Here is a 22,625-nt window from a genome sequence, read left to right on the forward strand (position 1 = left end):
CAGTCGTGCACTCTGTGTACTTGTCCCTATGTCTAGTGTTGCACGGGTCTATGAACGGTTGGGGATTATTGATTCTTCGGCATAATCGCGACATCTTGTTAGGCGCTGAAAACACAGCCGAGACATTGTATCGCTGAGCCTCCTTCTTAAAATTGCGTGCGACGCCGTGCATATATGGAATAACCACCATTTGATGGGGGAATTTATGTGCAGAAGAAGGGAATTAGCATCGGTGCCAGTGTTGCTTCTGTTTTGTGCAATATTTTTTTAGGTGTGCGCAGAAAGGCTATTTCGGAGAAATTGATAAAGAGTGAACTACGTTGATGATTTCCTCATCCTCGCACCCACAATCGGTCCCTCTAGTTGTGGGGAGGTGCTAAAGGTAATTAAATCATGTTTCCACGGATTGTCTTTCACTCATGAAATACCTAAAGATGGAATAATGCAATTCCTCGACCTCAAGCTTAGTTTTTTAGGGGAGCACATTTGCTGGACGTATGCACATAAGTCAAAGAAGGGGATTCTTTTTTACGACTCCTGTCATTCAAAGCTCGTGAAGAGAGATATTGCGAGCTCGTGTTTAGAAGCGTCGCTTAAGAAGTCCTGTCTACGCAGCGCACAAGGTAGCTTTGTGAGACGGGTAGACCGATTGCGGAGGGGGGATTCCCAATGAGCTCATCGGTCGAGGTAGCCAGGAGCCTGATAAGGAAATTTAAGACATCACAGAAACCATCCTGCGTCATAACACTTCAATGGCCGGTGGTTATTCTATATATGCACGGCGTCGCACTCATTCTTAAGAAGGTGGCTCAGCGTTACAATCTCCCGGTTGTGTTTTCAGCGCCTAACAAGATGTCGCGATTATGCCGAAGAATCAATAATCCCCAGCCGATCATAGACCCGTGCAGCACAAGGCATAGGAATAAGCACACAGATTGCACGATTGGGGTCGTGCATGAGATTCAGATGACGTGTGGGTTAAGTTGTGTAGGGCAAACAGGCCGCTATGTTAATGATCGGGCCCGCGAACACGCAGCTTCCACGAGGACGACACCGTCAGGGCATCTCGCCGTTCATTGCAGCAGATGCCCTTGCGCTCCATCATTCAACAGCACAAAAAATTTGGCAAAATACAAGAACAAGGTTTCACGCGAGCTACACAAGGTTTTTGAGATTAGGGCTAGAGGAAACAAGTGCGTCAGCGAAACGTCTTTGGCCCCATCGACGGATGAGTAGGAGTACTTAAAACGCGAGGTAGGCAGAGAATGATTGATGACTGTGCATTTTCCTAGGGAATAATAGCGTGTACATTTTCCAACGTACTTCAGTTGAGAGTGCGCCCTGTGTCATTGCTTTCTTTGTCTCGGTCCAAGTTTTTTCAGCACTTTATACCCTTTTATGAAAGGAGATTGAAAAAAAAATTACTGTAAAATCCCTTTTGTGGACTGGGGGCCCAAATAAAGTGCTTGCGCAGTGTTCAAGCCGATCACAATGCTGTACCATCATGCTTGAAAAAATCACATCGGAGAAAAGAACCTCCTGGCTCAGCAGCATTGCATGTGAGCAGGCTCGTGTTACAATAGCGTCAGTATGCCTGCATAAAGGGCATAACATTCAACCCTTATATTGTTTCGTGGCCCCTTTAAGCTTTCAGTTCGTGCCTCTGTGTGAAATTTGAGGGGTTCCGTATATATCATACTAAAGCTGTTATTATCACTATGCTTTTTTTTTTCTATTTGGCGGTTTTACTAGGATAACTTCCTTGGCGCGTCCCCCGACGGGATCTGGACGTGCAGCTGTCATGGGGTAGGGACATTGGAAGTCAAGTGCCCGTGGACACTGCGCCATGATGACTCTCAAGCCAAGGACTATGAGTGCCTCACCGCTGACTTGCAACTGAAAGAGTCGCATCGGCATTTCATGCAGGTGCAGACGCAACTGCATGTTTGCCGAAAAGAATCTGCACACTTCTTTGTGTGGACTCCAAATGACTACAAGCTAGTAGTCGTACCCATTAACAGGGGACTTTATGCTCCTGTTCTGGAGAAGGCACGATCATTCTGGGTCGATCATGTCGTACCGGAGCTAATGTAATAGGTTGAAAAATCTGGTGCTGAAGGGGCACTGAAGTGTTTTTTTATAAAAGATTGTTTTTGATATATTGTTGAAAAGGTGTTAGTTATACATACATAAAATTCTAGATTACAAAACAGGATATCCACCTCGGGGCAATAGAAAAACTGCGGACTATTTTTTTCAATTTCTAGACCAATGAAAGTCCTACGATACGTGCAGATTCCGAACGATTTTATTATAACTCGTTTTGAAAAGAGTCGGATAGGTACACATTCAGATAAGACTCCACTTTTTCACCGCGGGCGCAGCCATAGCTTGCAATTTGCTAACAAGCGCCCTTTGCCGACCACTTCACTTGTAAGAAACTCTCACGAAAAAGGCCGTGTCACAATCTTTTAATATGTTTTTAACAAGTTAATCGGCCATGCACAATGGTAATTTAGGGATTATTTGGGCGCTTAAGAGCATCTAGGTTGAGTTGTCACCACAAAAGGACGATCTCAGAATCGACTTCAGTGCCCCCTTAACAACTTCCCGCAATTTCAGAAACGGATGGCTAAGGAACATTGTAATTTTATTTTTGTTCATCTTTGTCCTATTTCGTGTACATAAATGTTTCAATGTCTGTTACTCTGCTAAGTTCCGTGCTTGTTTTGTATGGTTCCTGAAAATGTGACGTTGAGTATCACTTGTAATTTGCAGATCTGGAGTTCCTTTTTTTATGCTGTGTACATGCATATGATGAGTTTCTTTTCTAAAAGAGCCAGGTACATACAATGTGAAAGTGAAATAAACGTGGATGTTTGCATATCCGATAAACTTCGAGCCCTGTAGTGGACAGAATGATAGGCCGAGTGGAATTAAACAACAAAACCTTTATTTGTGATTACATGACAAGAAATAAAAAGTTCTGTCAGGAAGTACACAGGTGCAACTGCCTTCTCCAAAGAAATACACACAAATTAAACCTGGAACAATTGATATGCTTGCAGTAATGTAATAACAAATACAGAAAATTGTCAAAATAAACGGACATGCCAACTACTGGTGCAAAAGCTGATGTGTCCCAAGCAATTTCCTGCGGACAGCACCGTGGGATGGTACAACCTCATTCAAGAGAGCCTTGATCTTACTTCTTAGTTTAATGTGTCGGAGGAAACAGGAATTTAAACTGGGGCCTCAATAAAATTAAATTTATATTAATGCAAAACCACTAACTGTCCCATGGAGCAAACCGACGTCATCAGCTTTGAAGCCGTGCCAACAGCACCTAAATTCCCCTGTCCCAATGGAACAAAGTGAAGTCTCAATCTGATGGATTGCGACTTCACTTTGAAACTATTGTGCGCCAGCCCATTGGCTGGCGCACGTTAGTTTCAAGGAATGAGGATCCCACTGGCTCTCACGCGGCATAGTTCCAAACCATGCCACCAGAGAAGCCCTCTCCATAGCGGCGCAGCGAACGCAGCGGCCTAGCCCCCGGTAACAGGTACGGGCCTGGCCGCACAGCCTGCTCGGGTAAACTTCAAATAGGCTGCACGGCCGAGCTGAGCGTGGCCCAACCACCGCACGAATCGCGCATTTGGCCGTCGGCCGCCCCCTCGGCAGTAGCCAAATGTGGCCGGCCACGCCACTACACCGGAGACGAACGAACTAAGGGAGCGGAAGAATGACATTCACGCTTTCGCATTCACAACTCGTAAAAAGTGCTTAGGTGTCCTGACTTTTTAAGGCCTACTTAAGTTTTTCTGAATTGCCCAAATTCCATTACTGCAAAGAGAGTGATCGAAGCATTTTTTTAAATTTTGTCCTACACTAATAGTCCACACAAACATTCATAAACGCATAGGAAAAGACGCATTCGTCTAGAAAAGCATAATTAAATAACTGAAGTAATTTGTACTAGGTAGCTGATCTAATTCATCAACTGCATGTAGAAAAAGAAATACAGTGGCCAACCGATTTTTTTTACTCTGCCGGGAGTCGGAATAATTGAGCAGTCCGAAAATGTGGGTCTGAACAGCAGCCCTGGGTTACTGGTGTTGCCACGCCGAAGTCCGAATATTCAGGAACTGTACCGGCATGCATTTGTGTGATCACTACTGCTTCACACACCAAGAAAAGATAAGTTGGCACATTTTGACAGCTGATTAACTTTACGCTGCCTAGTAACTCACACAATTTAATCTTTTAAAAACAAGATGCTACTAATTTGGTATTTAAAGTGTAGGACAGCCACCGTGTGTGCCTGTTTACAATGCAAGTAACTTGCTAGTCATTAAAAGAGTAAAAGGCAAAAGGTTAGCTACCAATTTGAGTAAAAAATGTAATTGTTGCTGGCTAAAAGGTTCGTACTGCATGTACCCCAAAACAAAACACAAATGTGGTTGAATCTTGTAGAAAGGACTTGAAAAGAGATCTGGTAGTTTCAACAATTGCAGCTGACATATCGCTAAGAGACCTAGCTTCCTTGGAGAAGCTAGATCTCTAGTGAGATGTTGGCTGCCACATTGAAACTAGCAGGAGGCTCCTTTTCAAGAACCATGCATGTAGCAGGTTTTTCAAGTTCCCTGCCTTGACCAGCAGAGTTCACGCATCATGAACAGTGCCTACAACAATTTGCGCTTCAAGTTCGTAATGCCAGAACATATGAGCAGGATGTTGGTGGCATGTCGCAGCAGCGTTATTGGCAGTCTGTCTTGCAAGATCCTAAAAACCTTAATACGACCGATGGCTCGCTCTACGTGGATCCTAATCTTTGACATTTGCCGCGCAGTCTCTACTTCCTGTGCGGGAAGCTGCCGCTTGCCCCTGGTGAATGCGGGCACAACAAGTGTTGCTCCCACCCTACCTATGTCCTCACGAATGAGGAATCCACGGTCGGCTAAAACAGTGTCTCCACTCTCAAGCTTATCAAGCAGGCTACTTTTCTGAGTGAGCTTTTTGTCCGATACCCTGCCTGCCCACGCCTTAGAGATAAAACTCACTGCACCACACGGCGTCACTCCTATTAGGAATTTGATAGTGTTAGTACCCTTGTAGTGTGAATATGTTTGTGAGCGGGCAGTGAATGAGAGCGGTCTTTGAATTCGGCATTCAGAGCAATCTACAATGACGCTACATCGTGGGTAGTGCCGGTGGACAAGGGTTGGCATCGTTCGAGCAATGTCTGGTCGTGTGGGCCATATGATGAACTTCGAAAAAATTGTTGCGAGCAAGGGAATGAGGTTAACCATTATGTGTGCGACCGTCCCCTCCGACACATTGAAACGAAAAGCTAGATCTCGGTTGAGCAGTGCAAGACGGAATTTGGCCAACACCATGAGCACGGCATCTCCCAGGGACACAGTGCTTGGCAGGTATTTTGTGCCCTCTTGCATCAACTGTACAATAAGAGCGAAGAGGGCAAGGCTCGGCAGGCCAGTGTAGAATTGGACTGACGATTCGGTCAGCTGGTCGGAAGAGCAGGTGGTTACAGGTCTGACCTCCATGCTTCGGAGGAGAACTGCATTATCGGACAGCAGCTTTGCTTCTTTGTGTTTTAGATGAAGTACCTCTTTCTGCAGTGCTTCAAACTTGGAAGCTGGAAAGCATGCCATGTGATGCATAAATGCTTGAACAGACAGTTTTTAAAAAATCTCCCACATACTTACAGCAGATAAAGCAAGGAACAGTCACCACCACATCTGTTTGGGCCGAGTTCTCCGCCGTGTGTTTGCTGGAGGCTGGAAAAACAATAATATTAAGGGCAAGAAATCAGAAATAAGCATGTATGAAAGGGAAGATGCATCTTGCATTAGTAATCTAGTAATGTCCGAATGGTTTGTAGATGACATGCTGAGCTGCACCACAAAAGTAAAAAAGAAACCCGTACCACTAGAACTATCAGATGTTCCCAAAGTATGGCGTTCGACATCTTTTTAACAGAAAATGGGAGCAGATGACTGGAAGTTGAGATTCGTGTAGTGCTTGGGGGAACAGGTACCCTTGCGAGTTATTTACCACACTTTAGAAAGAAATTACGTCTCGATTAGAAACAAATTACCTGAACTGTTAACTCTGGTGACTTCATTCTTTTTTTTTTATGTTTGTAATAAATGCTCGAAATCATAAGAAAAAGTGTAATTGTGATTTTTTGAAGCCAACTCGATGGTTATGCCATGAGATGTTAAAAAGTAGAAGCTTGATGATTACTTACGAATGAATGAATAAGATACAAAAGGCATACAGGGACAAACATTCATTTTTAGGAACAATGTTTAATTTTGAACACAAATTTTTTTGCAGTGCTCTAGATTAACATTCAGATATGGAAAGGGTAAAGTAAAGGAGAGAATGAAAATGAGGGTTCAGTTGTAGTGACTATCCAGTTTCAGGAATTTTCCAGTTAGGGCTTAAAAGATTATATTTCACGTTGTAGTAAAATTTACGATGTAGGTTGAGACATTCTGTTTTGTTTTTACTGCGATAGCAGTCCCGACACTCGACGAGTTCAAGTCGTCGATGTCTGCTCAAACGTTTGTTGGTCGATGTCTGCTCTCAACTACAGCGCCTCGCCCGTTTCAGTGGCTGGAGAAGGGGGGCCACGTAAGCGACAGGGTGCGGTGCAGCGTGGAGTGGGTGAGCGGCAGAGTATCGTCGAGTACGACGTTTAATCTCCCAAACATAGGGCGGTTACACAAGATTCTGACGCCATCAAAGGGGCGGGCCCACGAGAGGGAATAGAAGAAATGCACCCAGAACGCACACACGAGCATCGAGGATATCTGTTCTGCCACTTCTGCTGTCGCTGTCTCTCATCTTCCAAGATAGTGTAGATGTGCTGACACTTTTTTTTATTGGGAATGCTTTGACGATCTTGCATCCATAGTACTGACGGTGTCCACCGTTGAGTTTTGACCTGTTTTGATGTGCATCCAAAGCCCTTTCTTTTTTGCATGAGCTGGAATGGGATGTGTTGGGTGCTCAGCTCCCGATGTTACCTCATTTTAGTGTTCAGATAGGCGACCCTTAATGCTAAAATGCAAAAGACGCAATTTCGTGGTTGCTCTTGCATGTCCTTCGTTTTTCAAATTCATTTGAAATGTGTTTCGAACTGGAAACAAATTATGGATGTTACATGCCTGGTTCATGGTGCTCCTGTGCTGTGGAGGGTTCTGGCATGATGCCTTGCTCTTTCTCAGCTCTAAAAGAATCTAAATAAGCGAAAAAAAGATTCCAAATAAAAGAAACTTTGCAAATAGGCATTCAACAATTCATATTGATCCAAGAAATGGGAACGACGATAATGTAAACTTGATATGTGACACAATAAATAATGTAGTGAATGTTACGTACCTTGTGCACTGTTCTCCGGTGCTGGAGGGGCTTTTGGCGTGAGCCTTAGTTCTATCCCGGCAGTGCTTAAAGTGTCTAAAGTAAGCAACGAAGAGAAATTTCAGATTAAAGAAAGTTTGCAGATATGACTGATTATGACAACCATGTTGAAATAAGAATGCTTAAAATTGAGAGGATAAAAACACGAAGGACGACAACAAAGCAACCACATTCTTTCACATCTTCGTGTTTTTTAACCTTTCAATTTTAGGTGTTGCACATATGCATTCGATAAATCCTAATACAGTACACCGTGCATTTGTGAATGAAACAGGAATATTGTCTCGCTGTCGGCCCGCAAACAGTTGTAAGTGTTACGTGCCTGGTGCTGGGTGCTCCTGGCCTGGGGAGGCCTCTGGCATGATGACTTCTTTTGCCTCGGCAGTGCTTGGCGGGTCTAAATTAAGTTACAAAAAGAGATTTCAAACAAAAGAAAGTTTGGACATACGCATTTCACAATTCTCAGTAGGGATGTCGCGAACCACCCTCGGTTCGATTTCGAAAGGTTTCGATATTTGCGAAGCGAACTGAGGTTCGATTTCGAAAAATTTCGATATTTTCGTACCGACCGAGGTTCGATTTCGAAAAATTCGCAACTTTTGTCCACAGCAGAGTTTCGAATTCGAAAATTTCGAAGCTTTCACGGTTTCTAAAGTTTCGAATTCGAATATTTCGAATATTTTTTACTTCAGGTTCGATAAATTCGAATATTTCGAAATTCTTTGTAAAACAAATTCGAAAACTTCGAACGCTTCGAATTTTTATAGACATAAAGTTCGAACAATTCGAAGATTTCGAATTTCTTTTGGCATAAAGTTCGAAAAGTTCGAAAGTTTCGATTCTCTTTTAACGCTAAATTCAAAAAAAAAAAAAAAACTTTCGAAGATTTTGAATTTTTTTCTAATCCAAGCTTTCAAAGTTTGAAGTCCGATTTTCAAGTTTTTCTACAGTTTCAGTTTCAAATAACGTTTTCACGACTCACTGGTTTTCACAAAATCAAGTTTAGAAAAGTTAGGGTGTGATATCTAGATTGTGCGAAGTTGGTCAGGCAATTAAATGAGACACGAGTGTCCCGGACGTGCTAGAACATTTGCCAGAGCCCCGGGAGGAAGGGGGGGGGGGGGGTCTTTAACCTGCATTACGCAGTAGTGATTGCACGAACACACTGTTTTACGAGACTCATCCAGTTCGAAACGGCCAGGGGCGAGCAGGAGGTTGAAGCTCAGAAAAACCTTGAAGCGACCTGGCAAACTACCTCGCCACCCCTTGCACGCTGGTAGTAATCCGATCCGGTGAAGTTTATAATTGTCCTGGAGGTTTATTTTCTGGGACGGAGGAATCGCCTCGCAAAAAGCACAAAAGCCGACACAACTCGAGGTCGAGGAGCGTTCTACCATACAAGTGGCGTCGGAAGAGGAAAAACGGGGGGAAAGAGGGTAGCGGGGGGGGGGGGGGGGGAGGGGGGGCTTCAGCCTCTTTTTCCCCCTTGCAGGTATTTCGGACTGTTAAGGAAAACAATACGGGGAAAGAGGGCGTGGTCGAGCTTATTTTAATCTGAAATTATTTATGCATATGTATAGCTACTGTCGCTCTTCACTGCATAAAAGGTTGCGTAGATGGTCACTGTTAGAAACTCGTTGTCAGAAGGCACTGCTCGTCACATGCTTAGTGGTTCGGAAGTTCAAAGCTATGTCTTTTCGACCTAAACACCTGTGCCGATAGTAACAAAAGAAAAAAAAAAAAAAAAAGAATAAATGCGGGAATAAAAAGCAGGAAAAAAAAAAAAACTATCAAGAATTCGTCGGGAGTGTTTTTTTTTTTGCATATTCAGAGGTTCAGAGCTTCGAAACAAGTTTCTTTTATTAAAATGTGTACAGGCTAAAAGAAACACGTCCCAGGAACGTGAAGCGGAAAAAAAGAAAAACGTTTTCTTTTAATGACGTGCTGAACTTGAACACTACTAGAAATCTTCTGCAATGAGTTAATTTACTCCTTAACGTGAAAAAACAATAAATATATTATTTTGTATTCTGCAGATGGCAATGATATGTACTGTCTGTGGTGTTAATTTAAATGCGATAACTCAAACAACATAGACGAAAATAAATATCAAGTTTAGGTCATAATTGCATGCAGATACATGTTTGGACATTTCTTCGAAACTCACGTTGAATAACAATAATCACATCTTAAGACGGCACTTACCTAGGCTATACATAGATCATTCTTAAAAAATTATAACATATCTACCATAAATAGCTCCGGCTGCAGCGTGCTTCAAATCTGGCACAAACGATAATCGTCAAAAACCCGTCGTCCGTCCTCGCCCCTTCGGGGATTTATTTCTTTAAACCTAAGCATGCCAGAACATTGAAATAAATGACATTGTCTTTCGTAAGAAACGCAGCACCGCGTGTAAAAGTTCGAGAAAAAAATTACGAATGTACCCCACTACTTGAAATCAAATGAAACCGTCCGCCGGTCTTTCGAAGTTCGACGAACGTCGAACTTTTACCCTAAAAGTTCGAAGTTCGTCGAACTTCTGACTTTTCAGAAATCGAAAGTTCGAAAATTTTCGAATTTTCTTGATAAATAAGTTCGAAAGTTCGAAATTAATCGAATTTTTTGGTCAGTCAAGTTCGAAAGTTCGACAAGCATCGAACCTTGCAGCGCAATAAGTTCGAAAGTTCGAAAAATATCGAATTTTTTAGCGTAATAAGTTCGACGGTTCGAAAAGCGTCGAACTTCTTAGCTTAACAAGTTCGAAAATTCGACCTCCGTCGAATTTTACGATATAGACAATTCGAAAAATCGAAATCTTTCGAACCTTTCGAACCGCTTGATTCGATCATCGAAACTTCGATTCGAAAAAAGTTCGCGGCATCCCTAATTCTCAGTCCACTACTCTGCATTTGTCAAGAGAGAGAGAAATAACTATATTGAGATAAACTGGTGACTTCCTGTCGGGTCGAAAAGTAGCGAATCTTACACACTTGGTGCAGTGTGCTGACACCACTCTTGCAGAGCATGGAAGTGCCGTCCGACAGCACTCCACTCATGCCTTCAAGTGCCGTTTGAAAGTCCCATACAAAGCTAATTGTCAAAACTAGTTTTTCGAAGCTGTAACTTAGCTTAGTGGTGAGATGCCTGCCTCATACGCAGCGGACCCGGGTTCAATCCACAGTGTGGGCTTACTTTTTTTTTTTTTTCTCAGACATTTTTTGCTGAGGCGTTTGATGATATTTAAGACATGTTTCTTCTACGATTATCACTGACAAGGGAAAAAAAAAGAATGTTGTCGACGAATCTTTGCTGAACAAAATTGTATGAAATTCGCTTAACAAAATTGTATGGGACTCCCTTTCCGGAGGTGCATGGGGGACAGCGGGGCTTGGGTTGATGGCTGGACGTACGACGGGGCCATTGAGGGTTAATAGTTTTGTAATTAGCAGCCGCATATTGTCGCCGCGAAGCGGCGTGAACACAGGCCGGGAAGGGGAGGGTTTAACGAGCTCCCCAGTGATACACGCGCCTTCCGACTTTCTTTCGGACGACACTTGTAAGCGCGAGTGGAGTGCCGTTGGGCGGCACTGTAGACACAGCCAAAAAAAGAAAAACGAACGGAGCATGATCGCCAGAATGTGTACAACAGATCATACGACCAGCATGAACCGTTACACCACCGCCGCTCAGACAATACGGGTTCTACTTACTGCTCAGAGTCACTGCAGGTACTCCTGGCAAGGCAGGAACCGCGGGAACACGAGCTGGGTCGTTCCGGCGTCGCTTTGCTCGCTCGTATTTCCCAACGCGGTCTACACGCTCAGGCCGCTTGAACGCGAAAATGCTCGGGACGTAGTCCGGGTGGTCCGCATCGCTCGTCGGTGCTCCTGCGTTCATGAAGGAACATCAAGACAATACTCTTGCGACAAAAGTTATCCGTAAACTTTACCCGTCAGAAAGTGCTTTCCGCACAGGCGATCCTCGTCCGACGGCGTCCAGTCCTTTCTTTTCACAGCGTCGGTCCACACACTCCGACGGTTCGGGCAGGCAGGGAAACGATAAAATCCAATCGCCGAACCTTTCCGGGCTCTTTCGGTGCAGCCCCAAGCTACACAACTCTGAGGCATTGCAACAAATAGCAAGGTATTGATGTTTTCTTAACAGAAGTCCATAGCCCTGCCAGCCTCGCCTGGTTTGTTTTGCCCACCAAAAAAAACCGGAAGTACCGGAAGTGCGCTCGAAGCGCCACCACCGCGCCGTGACGTAACAGAGTTGAGTTGGTGCATAGATTTCACCAAGGCGTTTGACTGCCTCAATCATAAAATTTTACTATCTAAATTAGATAATTATGGAATTCGAGGGCACGCTTTACAGCTGATAAGATCTTATCTGAAGCATCGATCACAATATGTTTATATCAATGGGAATTCTTCTACTATAAAACCTATTCCTTCTGGTGTACCACAGGGTAGTATATTAGGCCCCTTCCTCTTTAACATGTACGTGAATGATATAGTCAATATTAATGTAAGCGCAAAATTTGTAAACTATGCTGATGACACGAGCATACTGTTTTCTGCAGATGATCCTGACCTATTATTCGATATGGCGAATCTGGCCCTGTCTAGGTTACAAACGTGGAGTCATAACAACGCATTACCAATAAATGTAAATAAAACCAAAGCCGTGCTTTTTTGTCCTAAAAATAAACTCGTTACCATTACCAAGGAGATAGTTTTGAATTCAACCAAAATCGAGATTGTGAATTGTTTTAAACTCTTAGGTGTCATGTTTTCTGAAAGTATGTCGTGGGAAAGTCATATAAACTCTCTTATTCCAAAGCTATCCCAAACTGTGGGCATGTTAAATCGACATCATTATATTTTACCAACAAGCGTTAAATTATTAATATATAATTCTCTATTTTATTCTCACTTAAATTATTGCCATTTAGTTTGGGGAACAACAACTTTAACAAACCTAGAAAAGTTACATGTATTGCAAAAAAAAGCACTGAGGGCTATAGCTGCCGTCTCGTATGATTTTCACACAACTGGCTTATTTCAAAAATTTCGCGTATTAAACGCGCATGCATTATATGATTACAGGCTTAGCACTAGCCTTAAAGTAGAGCAACTTAAAGACTCAACTTTTTTAACAGATCTTGAAAATTTATCAAAAAATGTTCATAATTACCCTACCCGAGGTGCTGAATGTTGGGAGGTGGCTACACCAAGAACAAACTGTGGCAAACAAATGCTTAAATACACTCTCCCCAATTTACTCAATTCGTATAAGACTAAAAGTATAGATTGGGATAAGTTATCCCTAAGAGAAGTAAAATCATCTTTTTTCTCTAGCAGCTGAAGGTAGTTGCCTTTCTTTCTTTGTGATCTTTGTAACTAGTTTTTGCATAATTTTATCTCTGCTGTCTGTCCTGCCTCAATGTAAAAAAGGGGAAAAGAAATCTAAAATTTGTTTTAAAATGTCTTTAAAATGTGTGATAGCGACAATCATTGTACAATTTTTTTTCTTTTCTCCTCTTGAATATCGTTTTTTCCGGCTCTGTTGCTGCTTTCTGTAGGCGGTCAGGGACCCGTCAAGCTGTACCTGACAGCTTTTTTCCCTGATCGCCACCATCTTATCGTGGAAAATAAACATTATTATTATTACAGGTCGCGTATTGAAAGTCTTTCCAGGCTGAAATACCTTCCACACCACAATTTTTCTTTTTACTCATTGCTTTTCAGATTACTTTGAGTGCTCAAAATGTTCATAAACGATTCTTGTTGTTTATATTTATTTTCGTAAAATAACCAGAGCCTCGCCTCTTTGACGATAATTTACGGCAATTTACAAGGTTTTGATAATAGCTTCAATAAAATTCAATTTAATCTTTTTTTTATATACACATTTTAGTGTTTTCTTTTTGGAGAGCCTAGAGAATGATCTAAGACATGTAATAAAAATAGGATGAAATATATGGTTTGTACATGTCCGTACATTCTAAAATACGATGTTTTTTAAAATTCAATTTCAAGATGCGAGGTGAGGCCGAAGCTATCTGTTTTTGCCAGGTTTTAAAATATTTCTTGGCACTAACTCATAGTGTGGGTTGGCTTCATTTTAAGATATAATTAAGTGTGTAACGTATAATACAGGAAGGGTTTGGTTCACACGTGCAGGTTATTTACTTAAAAAAATCGAAGAAATCGGAAGTAAAAAAAAACATATATCTAAATTGAGTAAGGAAATTAGCCATTTATAAGTATTGCCATCTAAAACTGTCATCTGAACTACTGTGGCACTAGGAACAAAAAAAGCAATAAATAACAACATATTATCAATGACGCGCCAAGAGGTTTAGAGTAATATTTCGCCCTTTTTCCAATTTCCTTTACGCCACGCACGGCAATCCATATGAGAAGCTTGCTCGTTTAACTATTAGTGTATTTCTTCCTTTTCAAAAGAAAAGCAGAAGGTTTGCATACAGAGTGGGGAAGTACAGTGCGTCCCAAACGGAACGTCGTTACGAGATCGTTCGTTTTCTCCCTTTTTTGTGCTTTTCGTGGACCCACCGTTCAAACTACGTGATGCTGTTTTGATCCTCGATCGCAAGCTAGCATGTTGAAGCATTGCAGCTGCTATAGTGACCAATTTAGCTTTAAGAAGCCGGCAATAGGTCCATACCCGCGTAACCAAGTGACGGCGTTAGGTCAGGAGAGCTTTGCTCTCTTTATATACATTTCCACAAAATATTTATTAACGGAAGTTAGGAAGAACGTTTATTGTGACCACAAAGCGACGTTAAAAGGGGTTAAGGGTTCACTCGTAGGATTAGCAGATATTTGAACATGAAATTGAGGGACCATTCTTCTTTCAAGTTTTCGTCCAGAAGTCGAGGACCGAATTGTATTGACAAAACTAAAAGCCTTCTCCTCTCTCTTTTCTTTTTCGTCGCAGCAATAGGCCGGATGTGCTGTTTCATTTTTTGGAAGTAAATTCCAGGCTTTAGGGGTGACAATCATAACGAACTCATCAGGGCGTCTAGTTGACTTACGCTCGATTGATCTGCATTCTTGCAAGGAGGCTTGATGACTGAGTGGACTCCAAACGCCGCGACACACACTTGGCATACTCCGCATGCCGTCACAGCATGTACAGCTCACTAGCTCGACTTCAAGAAAAAAGAACGGAATGCTGCAAGTTCTTTCAGGAATCTTCGGTCATTCCACTTTCGGACGAAAGCTCAAAACAAAGATGAGTTTCTCAATGCTATGTTAAACAAATAGGTAAACATTGATAGCTTCAATGGTGAAATTACTTGCAAGAAGTAATGAAATCACAATAATAATAACTTCTCTGAAAACTCCAAAAATGTAATTAAATTACATAACAAATTGCCACAACCTAAAAGTAATGACATTGCATTACAATTACTTTACAAAAGTAATGAAATTACGTTCACACTACTTTTGACATTCAAAAGTAATGTAAAATGTCATTGTGAAAATCTCAATAACATTTGACATTGACAGTGCCAAATCTCAGATCTTGTTTACGCCGCAACAGCCTTATGCGCCACAACGTGAACCATACTGAACCGTCGTTTTGCCGACGCACACGACACAAATGTAAAGCATGATAAATTGCTTCTTCTTTAGCTGTTACTCAAAGGCGGTCGACTCACCGGTTTTGCTGGTCATTCAACGGTGAAGATTCATAGTTAGAGGGTGATATGTTTTTGTTTTACTGATTTTGAAAAAAAAAAGTTATTGTCTGTGTCAGTACATTAAAGGGGGGGGGGTGCACCGATTTTAAAGTTAAAAGAGTTGGCACCTCGTCAATTTTGCGTTGTTCATCGTGTCCCCGACGAAAGAGAATACATATCTTTGAGTAAAATATTCCGCTGCATAATCGCAAAGCAAAAGTCAAGCTTTTTCCCTTACCTGCAGCCGCGAGTAGCAGCCGCAGGAACTACGGCGAGAAGATTACGTGACCTCGCTCGGCTCTAAGCTGCAGCATAACGCCCAATAATGTCAGCAGAGAGAGGGAGAGTAAGCGTCCTCCGAGAGAGCGCACGGGAACCTAAACGGCACCCCGAATTACGACACTAGGAGTGGGACCAGGTGGGACCCTGAAGGACAGGGAGTGAGTTGAGGGGTGCCAGAAATTGCAATATTTATCTTCTTACACAACAACTCGGACACGCAGGTGAAGTCGGTTTTCTGCTCTTTACTTTCGAAGTGCCAGAGGGCAACTTCCAAAATAGTTTTACTCAAATCGGGAAATCGTTATGCCCCCCCCCCCCTTAAAGGACACATGCAAAGGAAAAAAACATTTTTTTTAACGGCTTAGATGGAAAAAGGACGCCATAAAACGGTTTTACAACAAAGAAAAAAAATTTTAGAGCTATATTTACGGCGCAAAACGAATTTGTAGTTGGTGCCCGCGGGCACCGCGGAAACGTGGTCCGTATTTATCACGTGACTGTCTTTATTTATCACGTGGTGCTTGCGTTCTTTCGGAAGCTTCCTATTGCCTCTAACAGTAACTTATTCATCTTTGTTTGAAGTATAACAAAAAACTAAGATGAATAAGTAACTTTTAGAGCCCAAAGGAAACTCATGAAAAAGCGCAAGCAGACGTGATAGACCTGTGCGCCGGTCAGACGACGGCGGCGGCGCCCCGAAGCAAACGAACTTGTGCGGCGGCGGCGACGGCGGCGTGGAGAAACGCGTTGAAGCGGCGTTCGCACAACGCTCAGCGTGCGGCGGCGACGCAGCGCGGCGGCGCGCGGGCCTACCACGTGACCAGCGGCGGCTCCCGCGAGCGCCAACTACAAATTCGTATAGCGCCGTAAATATAGCTCTAAAAATTTTTTTTCTTCGTTGTAAAATCGTTTTATGACATCCTTTTTCCATCTAAGCTGTCTAAAAAAATGTTTTTTTCCTTTGCATGTGTCCTTTAAGTTGGACCACGGCAGCCAGTTCTTACAGGGAGTTATCACGTGAAACGTTTCGCTTTTGCGCCGGACGCAATCTCATCCTATTCTCCCAAGAGCACTAGTTGACACATCTGCGGTCATTCCCCTCAAGGAATATTGTTCCCAGACACACGAAAAGCCCAAGTTATTGCGCGTTGTCACACACGGGGGCTGGGTATTTGCAAGGCACAAGCGTCACCAGTTGTGGAAAGGGACGAATGGCGATATCTGATCGTAGGCTTACTCCCGACTCAACTTCCTCGGGAAAGCAGCGATGCATACCAAGAACGGCACCCGTTTTTCTCGATTCTCGTATTTTGACCACAGAAAGCTCCTTTACTTGACAAGGCCAAGGGTACGCACGAAACGTTCTAAGGCCTTGGCAACACATTTGGGATTAACTATTCATTCCGGTCCTTTGTTGTTCACAATGGTCGAAGCTTACTGTTTAAAGGGCCACTCCGCTCAATTTTGAAAAATTTAGGCTTCCATGTGATTCACATTCACAAAGCACTACTAAACAACTCTACGTCTTCGGATTCGCGAAATGTGAAATATTGTTTGTGTAATCCTAATTTAAACATCAGCAGATACCGAAACCGAAACTTCGGTTGCGTCAGGCAACATTGGTCTCAGGTCGTCACAGTCATGATTACGTCACTTCGAACCACGTGGTCTTGTGACGTTCGGGAGGGAGCGAGAAACAGGACACGCGACGCCGGCAGATCTTTTTTTTTTTTTTTTTTTTATTGGACGCGGGCAGGCCGCTTTGCATGGCGTGGACGGTGATGGCCCGGGGGAGAGGGGGAGGGGAGAAGACGAAAGAGAAGGAGAGCGGGGAAACAGACGCGCGCAGGGCAGCGCAAACTAGCGCATCCGTGTTACGGTGATCACGTGAACGCCCGGTCAGCCAACACCGGGAGAAGAAACTCATGACGTCGTCGTTCAATTTCGCTCTGAGAAGTAAAAACAAGCAAAACGTGAGAATGACGTACACATGCCTCTGACGTAGTGGTTCAGCGTTGGCCGCTCCAACTCCGTGGCATTGACTGCGCTGATGATTGCGCCTCGCGCCGCACGCTAGTGTGCAGATTTCGGCGACTTTGCTCGCTTGAAGGTTTGCTGGCCAGTTTATTAAATATATAAACGGAATTAGATCGCAATATTTTGCATGGGGTCTTCATATATGATACTGAAGAGGGCTACATAGTTTTCCAAATATCGAAAATGAAGCGGAGTTGCCCTTTAACCTTTCTTGATGAAAGAGCAAGGCTGGGGACCTGCTCTTCCTGTCCTTTTAGGCTTTAAAACGTGTTGAACTCACTGGTGATGTGCCCTTCGCCTTGCAGCCTATAAGCCGTTCACCCCTGTACGTGCTCGTTTGAACAGTCAGACGTCTATCTTTCGTCACGTATGCACACTCTCCTTTATGCACGCACACAGAGAAAGGGACGGGTCAGGTGATCAAAGGAAGATGCTTGATTGGTTCTGGAGAGCTTGTAGCCCCCGTCGCATTGTCAGCTTAGGGATGAACGAAGTAGGTTGTGATGACGTGACACCGGGAATCTGTCTTATCTGGATTTCGTGCGCCGTGTACCTCCAGGGATGTCTTTACATGTAAGATTTTCTTCTTCGCCTTCGTACCCTGACTTTGTGTCTCCGTCGAGTTCTTCGTACGAGGTTTTGGCGCTCACATGGGCGTCGTTTATATGCGTTGATGTCTTTTTTACGACATTTCACCATGCCAAATATTTAATTTTTTATTTTTATTTTTTAAAGCTTCTAAGCGAACTTTGTCATTTTGAATGAAAGTAACTTCAAAGTAATGAGTATTGTTTTTTTAAATGTCTACCTGAAAGTAATTTAGAACATTACTAAATTACCGGCCTAAAAAGTAATTTATTTCATTACTCGCTACCACAAACAAGATTTCCTTACTATAACTCCCTTACATTAATGTCATTACTCCCGTCTCTGTTAAAGAGTAATGCTCTAACCTTCCTTAACGGCGCTTTTAGGTGACATTGAACGTTCTCGTGAAATTGCGTTACGAGATAGTGTATGCAATTGTATGTAATTTCCCACAAAACTGTATGTAATTGTAAGCGCTTGCGTTACGAGATATTGTATGCTATTGTATGTAATTCCCCACGAGGCTCTATGTATTGTGAGGGCGTGTTCTGTGTGCTTCTTCGTTTATTTTTCGCATCTTTTTTGCAATATTTTTATATGAATGTCAATTACCAACTTGCACAGTAGACCAAGCTTTTACAATGTAATTCCCCAGGAGATTGTTTTTGAAAAAGAAAGCTTAGATAGCCAAGCTTTCTTTTCCAAGAAAAAAGTACAAAACAAATATCAGTAGGTTTAAACAAACCTACCTGATAGGGTAAAAGAGCCTGCAGGCTACAGAACGTGATCTATCAGCTCGCTGCCCCATCTGTAAATGCAGTGTAACTTTCAGCAGTGTTACCATCCTCGTAAGAAGCAAAAACTCGTGTAAACGAGAGAGGCATGAAATTGTGGCCATCGAAAAAAACGAAGCAACACGGATCAGTGTACCTTCCATTAGCCTAAACGCACACAAAAATATTTACGGTATTTTGCGTTTAGCTGAAATGCAGGTCATATCAAACTAAATTGTATCTAAAGCTTGTAGAATGAAAAAGAAAAAGACGCAGATAGACAAGGTACACAAAGAGGAAGAAGTATTTAACCAAAGTTGATGGTTCTGAGATATCTGTCTCTTTTTATGGTTCTGTGCGTTCACATTTTACCTCTCTTAAGTTTAAGGTGGCCTCATCCGAGTATCCACTATCCTATCAGAAGTCTACATTTTGACAATACTTCGTTTGATTGTAGAAGCGTGAGTTGTAAAAAGCTAAATATCTTGCTAGAGATGTCCGCACATTTAAAATATTTTGGTTTCGCCCAATTACTCTATCATTCCTCAGAAAACTTTTAGATGGAAGTATCCATAGGCTTTTAATTATGCTGAGAAAATTTAAGGAGTTCATTTAAATGTTATTTCAAACGTTTTTAAAGTTAATATTTTGGAGTTGTGTAGAAAACGCCTTGTATACACACATAACAACCTGACTACGCGTGAACTTTCAATTTTGTGTCAAATCGATCCCAAAGAATAGTCGGACAAGGTGCCAATAACAATTTAATTAATTAGGCGTCCAAACGACAAAAGCCAACCTTCGCCTCTTAAAAATAGTACTTGAAACATTTTATCTTGTTAAATCCAAGTATCTATATGTCCAAGCCATATATTAAATCTTAATTTTATTGGTTGTTTTAGACCAGGAGTCTCCAGAACCCGGCCCGTTGGTCAAATTTGAACTCCAAAGGTCTTTTAACCGGCCTTTGGTTGGCCGTGGTACTTCCAATGAAGCCCGACCTGCGATTTGCTTTCGGCAGGTCCGCTGCTACCGGCGCAAATGTAAGCGCGCGTAAAGAATCGGTCTCAAGGCGCATCAACCGAGCAAAGAAAAATACCAGAAAAAACGAGAATTATGCCTATCGATAAGGCGTGTACTCTCGTCATAATATTAATTTGACATTGCCATCACCAACAGAAACATTCTTATTCCCGTTTCCTCTCTGAGTAACAACGTATGTTAAAATTCCCTTTTGATTTCATATATATATATATATATATATATATATATATATATATATATATATATATATATATATATATATATATATTACGCTTAGTGTGTTTGACCAAAAGTTAAGCATGATCAAATTCGAAACTAACAATTTTGCAGAGAATGTGTGCACTGACTAGCTACAAAGCCCAGGAAAATTTAATTGAGAGCTCGTGTGGTTTATTTAAGGCGAATTAACACATCTGCGATGCCAAGACTGGTAATAAAATATAAAAGAATTTATGAAGATGAAGTGCCCATTGTCCAAGACTTTGAGCGCCCTCACAATATATGTAATATTAGAATAAAAATGTATTAGAGTATAAAATAATATAAAAATACATTATAGTATAAAGTAATATAAAAATAAATGAAATTAAAATAAATATCTATAGTCACAGGTCTAAGTTTTACCGTCTATGTTCGTGCCCTACGTACGTGTACGCACATGAGGGCACACTACAAGTTTCGCAGCACTGTGTAGGTTTGAAATGAAAACACTAAAAATAGCAACGGTAACTAGCGCTGTAAACGGTATTTTATTCTTGCTGGCCAACTTTACAGGACGTCAAGCAGTTCTAGGCGTTTTCTATTTTTGAAGACTTTAGAGCACGTGGATATTTGAGAAAGATGGACCAAAAACTAGCTCCTTGTTACTCCATCAGCATTCCAAAAAGATAACAAAACATTTCTTTTTTCAAGTTGCACCAGCTACTGGCATATGACTTTACTTATATCCTGCGTTGTACGCGTGTATATTTATTAATATAATCTTCCTAAGTGTTTTGTTTTTGCCGATGATTTTGTTTTTCTTCATTTGCGTCCCTTCTGTCAATGTCGTCAATTTAATTGCATCTGTGGGGTTTTTTGTTCTCTATTAATGCGCAGAACTGCACCAGCAGCAACCGTGTGACACGTTTTCTGGACACTAGGGACGGCTCGACACGTTTTATGAATCCACTGTAAATGTATATCAATTGCAGGGAAGCGATTTTCTGCTTTAAAATTAGGCGAGTATTTGAAACATGTTTTATATCGGAAACAACACTGCTCAGCCGTATTCATTTTGTTAATGAAAATATTATTTTAGAACGGTATCACACATAAAAGTATAAAAAAGTCAAACGTTGTTTTTTCTATTAGAATCACGAGGGACGGCCGACAATGACGATGATAGTGTCGCCTAATGCGGAGGTAGCGTCCTGTAGCGGGAAGTACGCGAACGATCCCACAACTGAGTTGACCTAGAAACGCTGGTTCAAAACAGCTATGCCGCGCTACTGAATAATTTTTAGATAAGTTAGCCGCTGTTCAGACTTCAGAACCATTGTTATAATCATTTTACAAAAATGAAGAAAGTGGACATTTCTTTGCTTTAAAAGACTGCATGGGTTTTGACAAAAACAGACTTAGGGGAATTGAATATTAGTGCTTTAGTTGATTTTGTTCTCTCTCGTTTTGCAGCCATTGTGAGCGCAAGAAACATGGTACCTTTTTGTACTAAGCCCAAGTCGTATGCATCACCCCTTCTTTGTCCTTAGAGCAATCGAACAGTGAGGCACATGCATGGTGTTTACGGTGATGGTCGAACCATAAACCTAACCCTCCATTGTGGTTATTTAACAGGTCGTGTCAGAAGCAGTGTAGTCTTTAATATTTAAGCTCTTGGTTGATAAATTTTAAAGTAAAATTTGCATAGGAAAACAGACTAACATTTGCATGGGAAAACATACTACATAAAGTAAAAAAAAAGTTGAATTTAATTTAGAATATAAAACGCAGCTCTACCATTTTATACATGCGCCTGCGGCGACTGCTTGAAGACCAATACGCACGATCAATCTCCTGAACTCGTGTACCGTTCAACGTATAAATATTGTATGAAGGGTTTACTTATGAACGAAACTACGCGTTTGCGTGCCTTATAATATATTTAGGTGCCGCATTTTACCCATCCGACTAGTTTTTTGTTTTCGGCAAAGAACTTTGGCAGTTTATATTGAGACTTTCAATTAGACATGCGTAATACGTTTGATATGTCCTTCTAGAATTTGTTTGTTTTCTATGCCCTGAACAATGCTGGCGCGATTTCTTTGGAAGAAGGGGGAAAGGAGATCAAGAAAGTAAAAAAAAAAAAAAAAAACTGACTCTACGAATGAGCTTTAGGTCTTGTACTTTTTAACCAAACGCGTGTACAAAGGGAAGCGTTTTTTTTTAATTTTTATGACAGGGTTTAATATTTTTGGGGGAATGTGGTTGCTAAGAGACAAAATGTGCTTCTCTCCTTTATCACAGTGTTGTTGGTGGTCCTAGGGTTCACGGGATAATACTGAAAGGTTAATAAAATATGAATAACCGGAGATTACGGCCGTGTTTGACATGATAGATACAGAGGTCTCTATAGGGTAGAGACGCACTTCTATCAAGTCTTACGCTCGCCCTACCTCAAGCTGAAGACTTCGATGGAAATTTTTTGTTTGACATCTCCTTCTGTTTTTTTTTTTTCTGTTGTTTTTTTGTGGAGT

At 41.8% G+C, this 22,625-nt stretch overlaps 1 protein-coding gene across 1 annotated transcript; it reads right to left on the minus strand.

Annotated features, from left to right (window-relative positions):
- Positions 1-2,855: 2,855 nt before the first annotated feature.
- LOC115318136 lies at positions 2,856-7,439 on the minus strand. The gene is made up of 4 exons (XM_040207839.2): positions 7,414-7,439; positions 7,200-7,271; positions 5,730-5,801; positions 2,856-5,659 (listed from the first exon to the last, which is right to left on the minus strand). Exons 2-4 carry the CDS (start codon positions 7,237-7,239, stop codon positions 4,686-4,688), a joined length of 1,086 nt encoding a protein of 361 aa, XP_040063773.1. The 5' UTR covers positions 7,240-7,271; positions 7,414-7,439; the 3' UTR covers positions 2,856-4,685.
- Positions 7,440-22,625: the final 15,186 nt, after the last annotated feature.

The sequence above is a fragment of the Ixodes scapularis genome, unplaced genomic scaffold (assembly GCF_016920785.2).
Source record: "Ixodes scapularis isolate PalLabHiFi unplaced genomic scaffold, ASM1692078v2 PGA_scaffold0__279_contigs__length_252992795, whole genome shotgun sequence".
Taxonomy (NCBI): Eukaryota; Metazoa; Arthropoda; class Arachnida; order Ixodida; family Ixodidae; genus Ixodes; species Ixodes scapularis.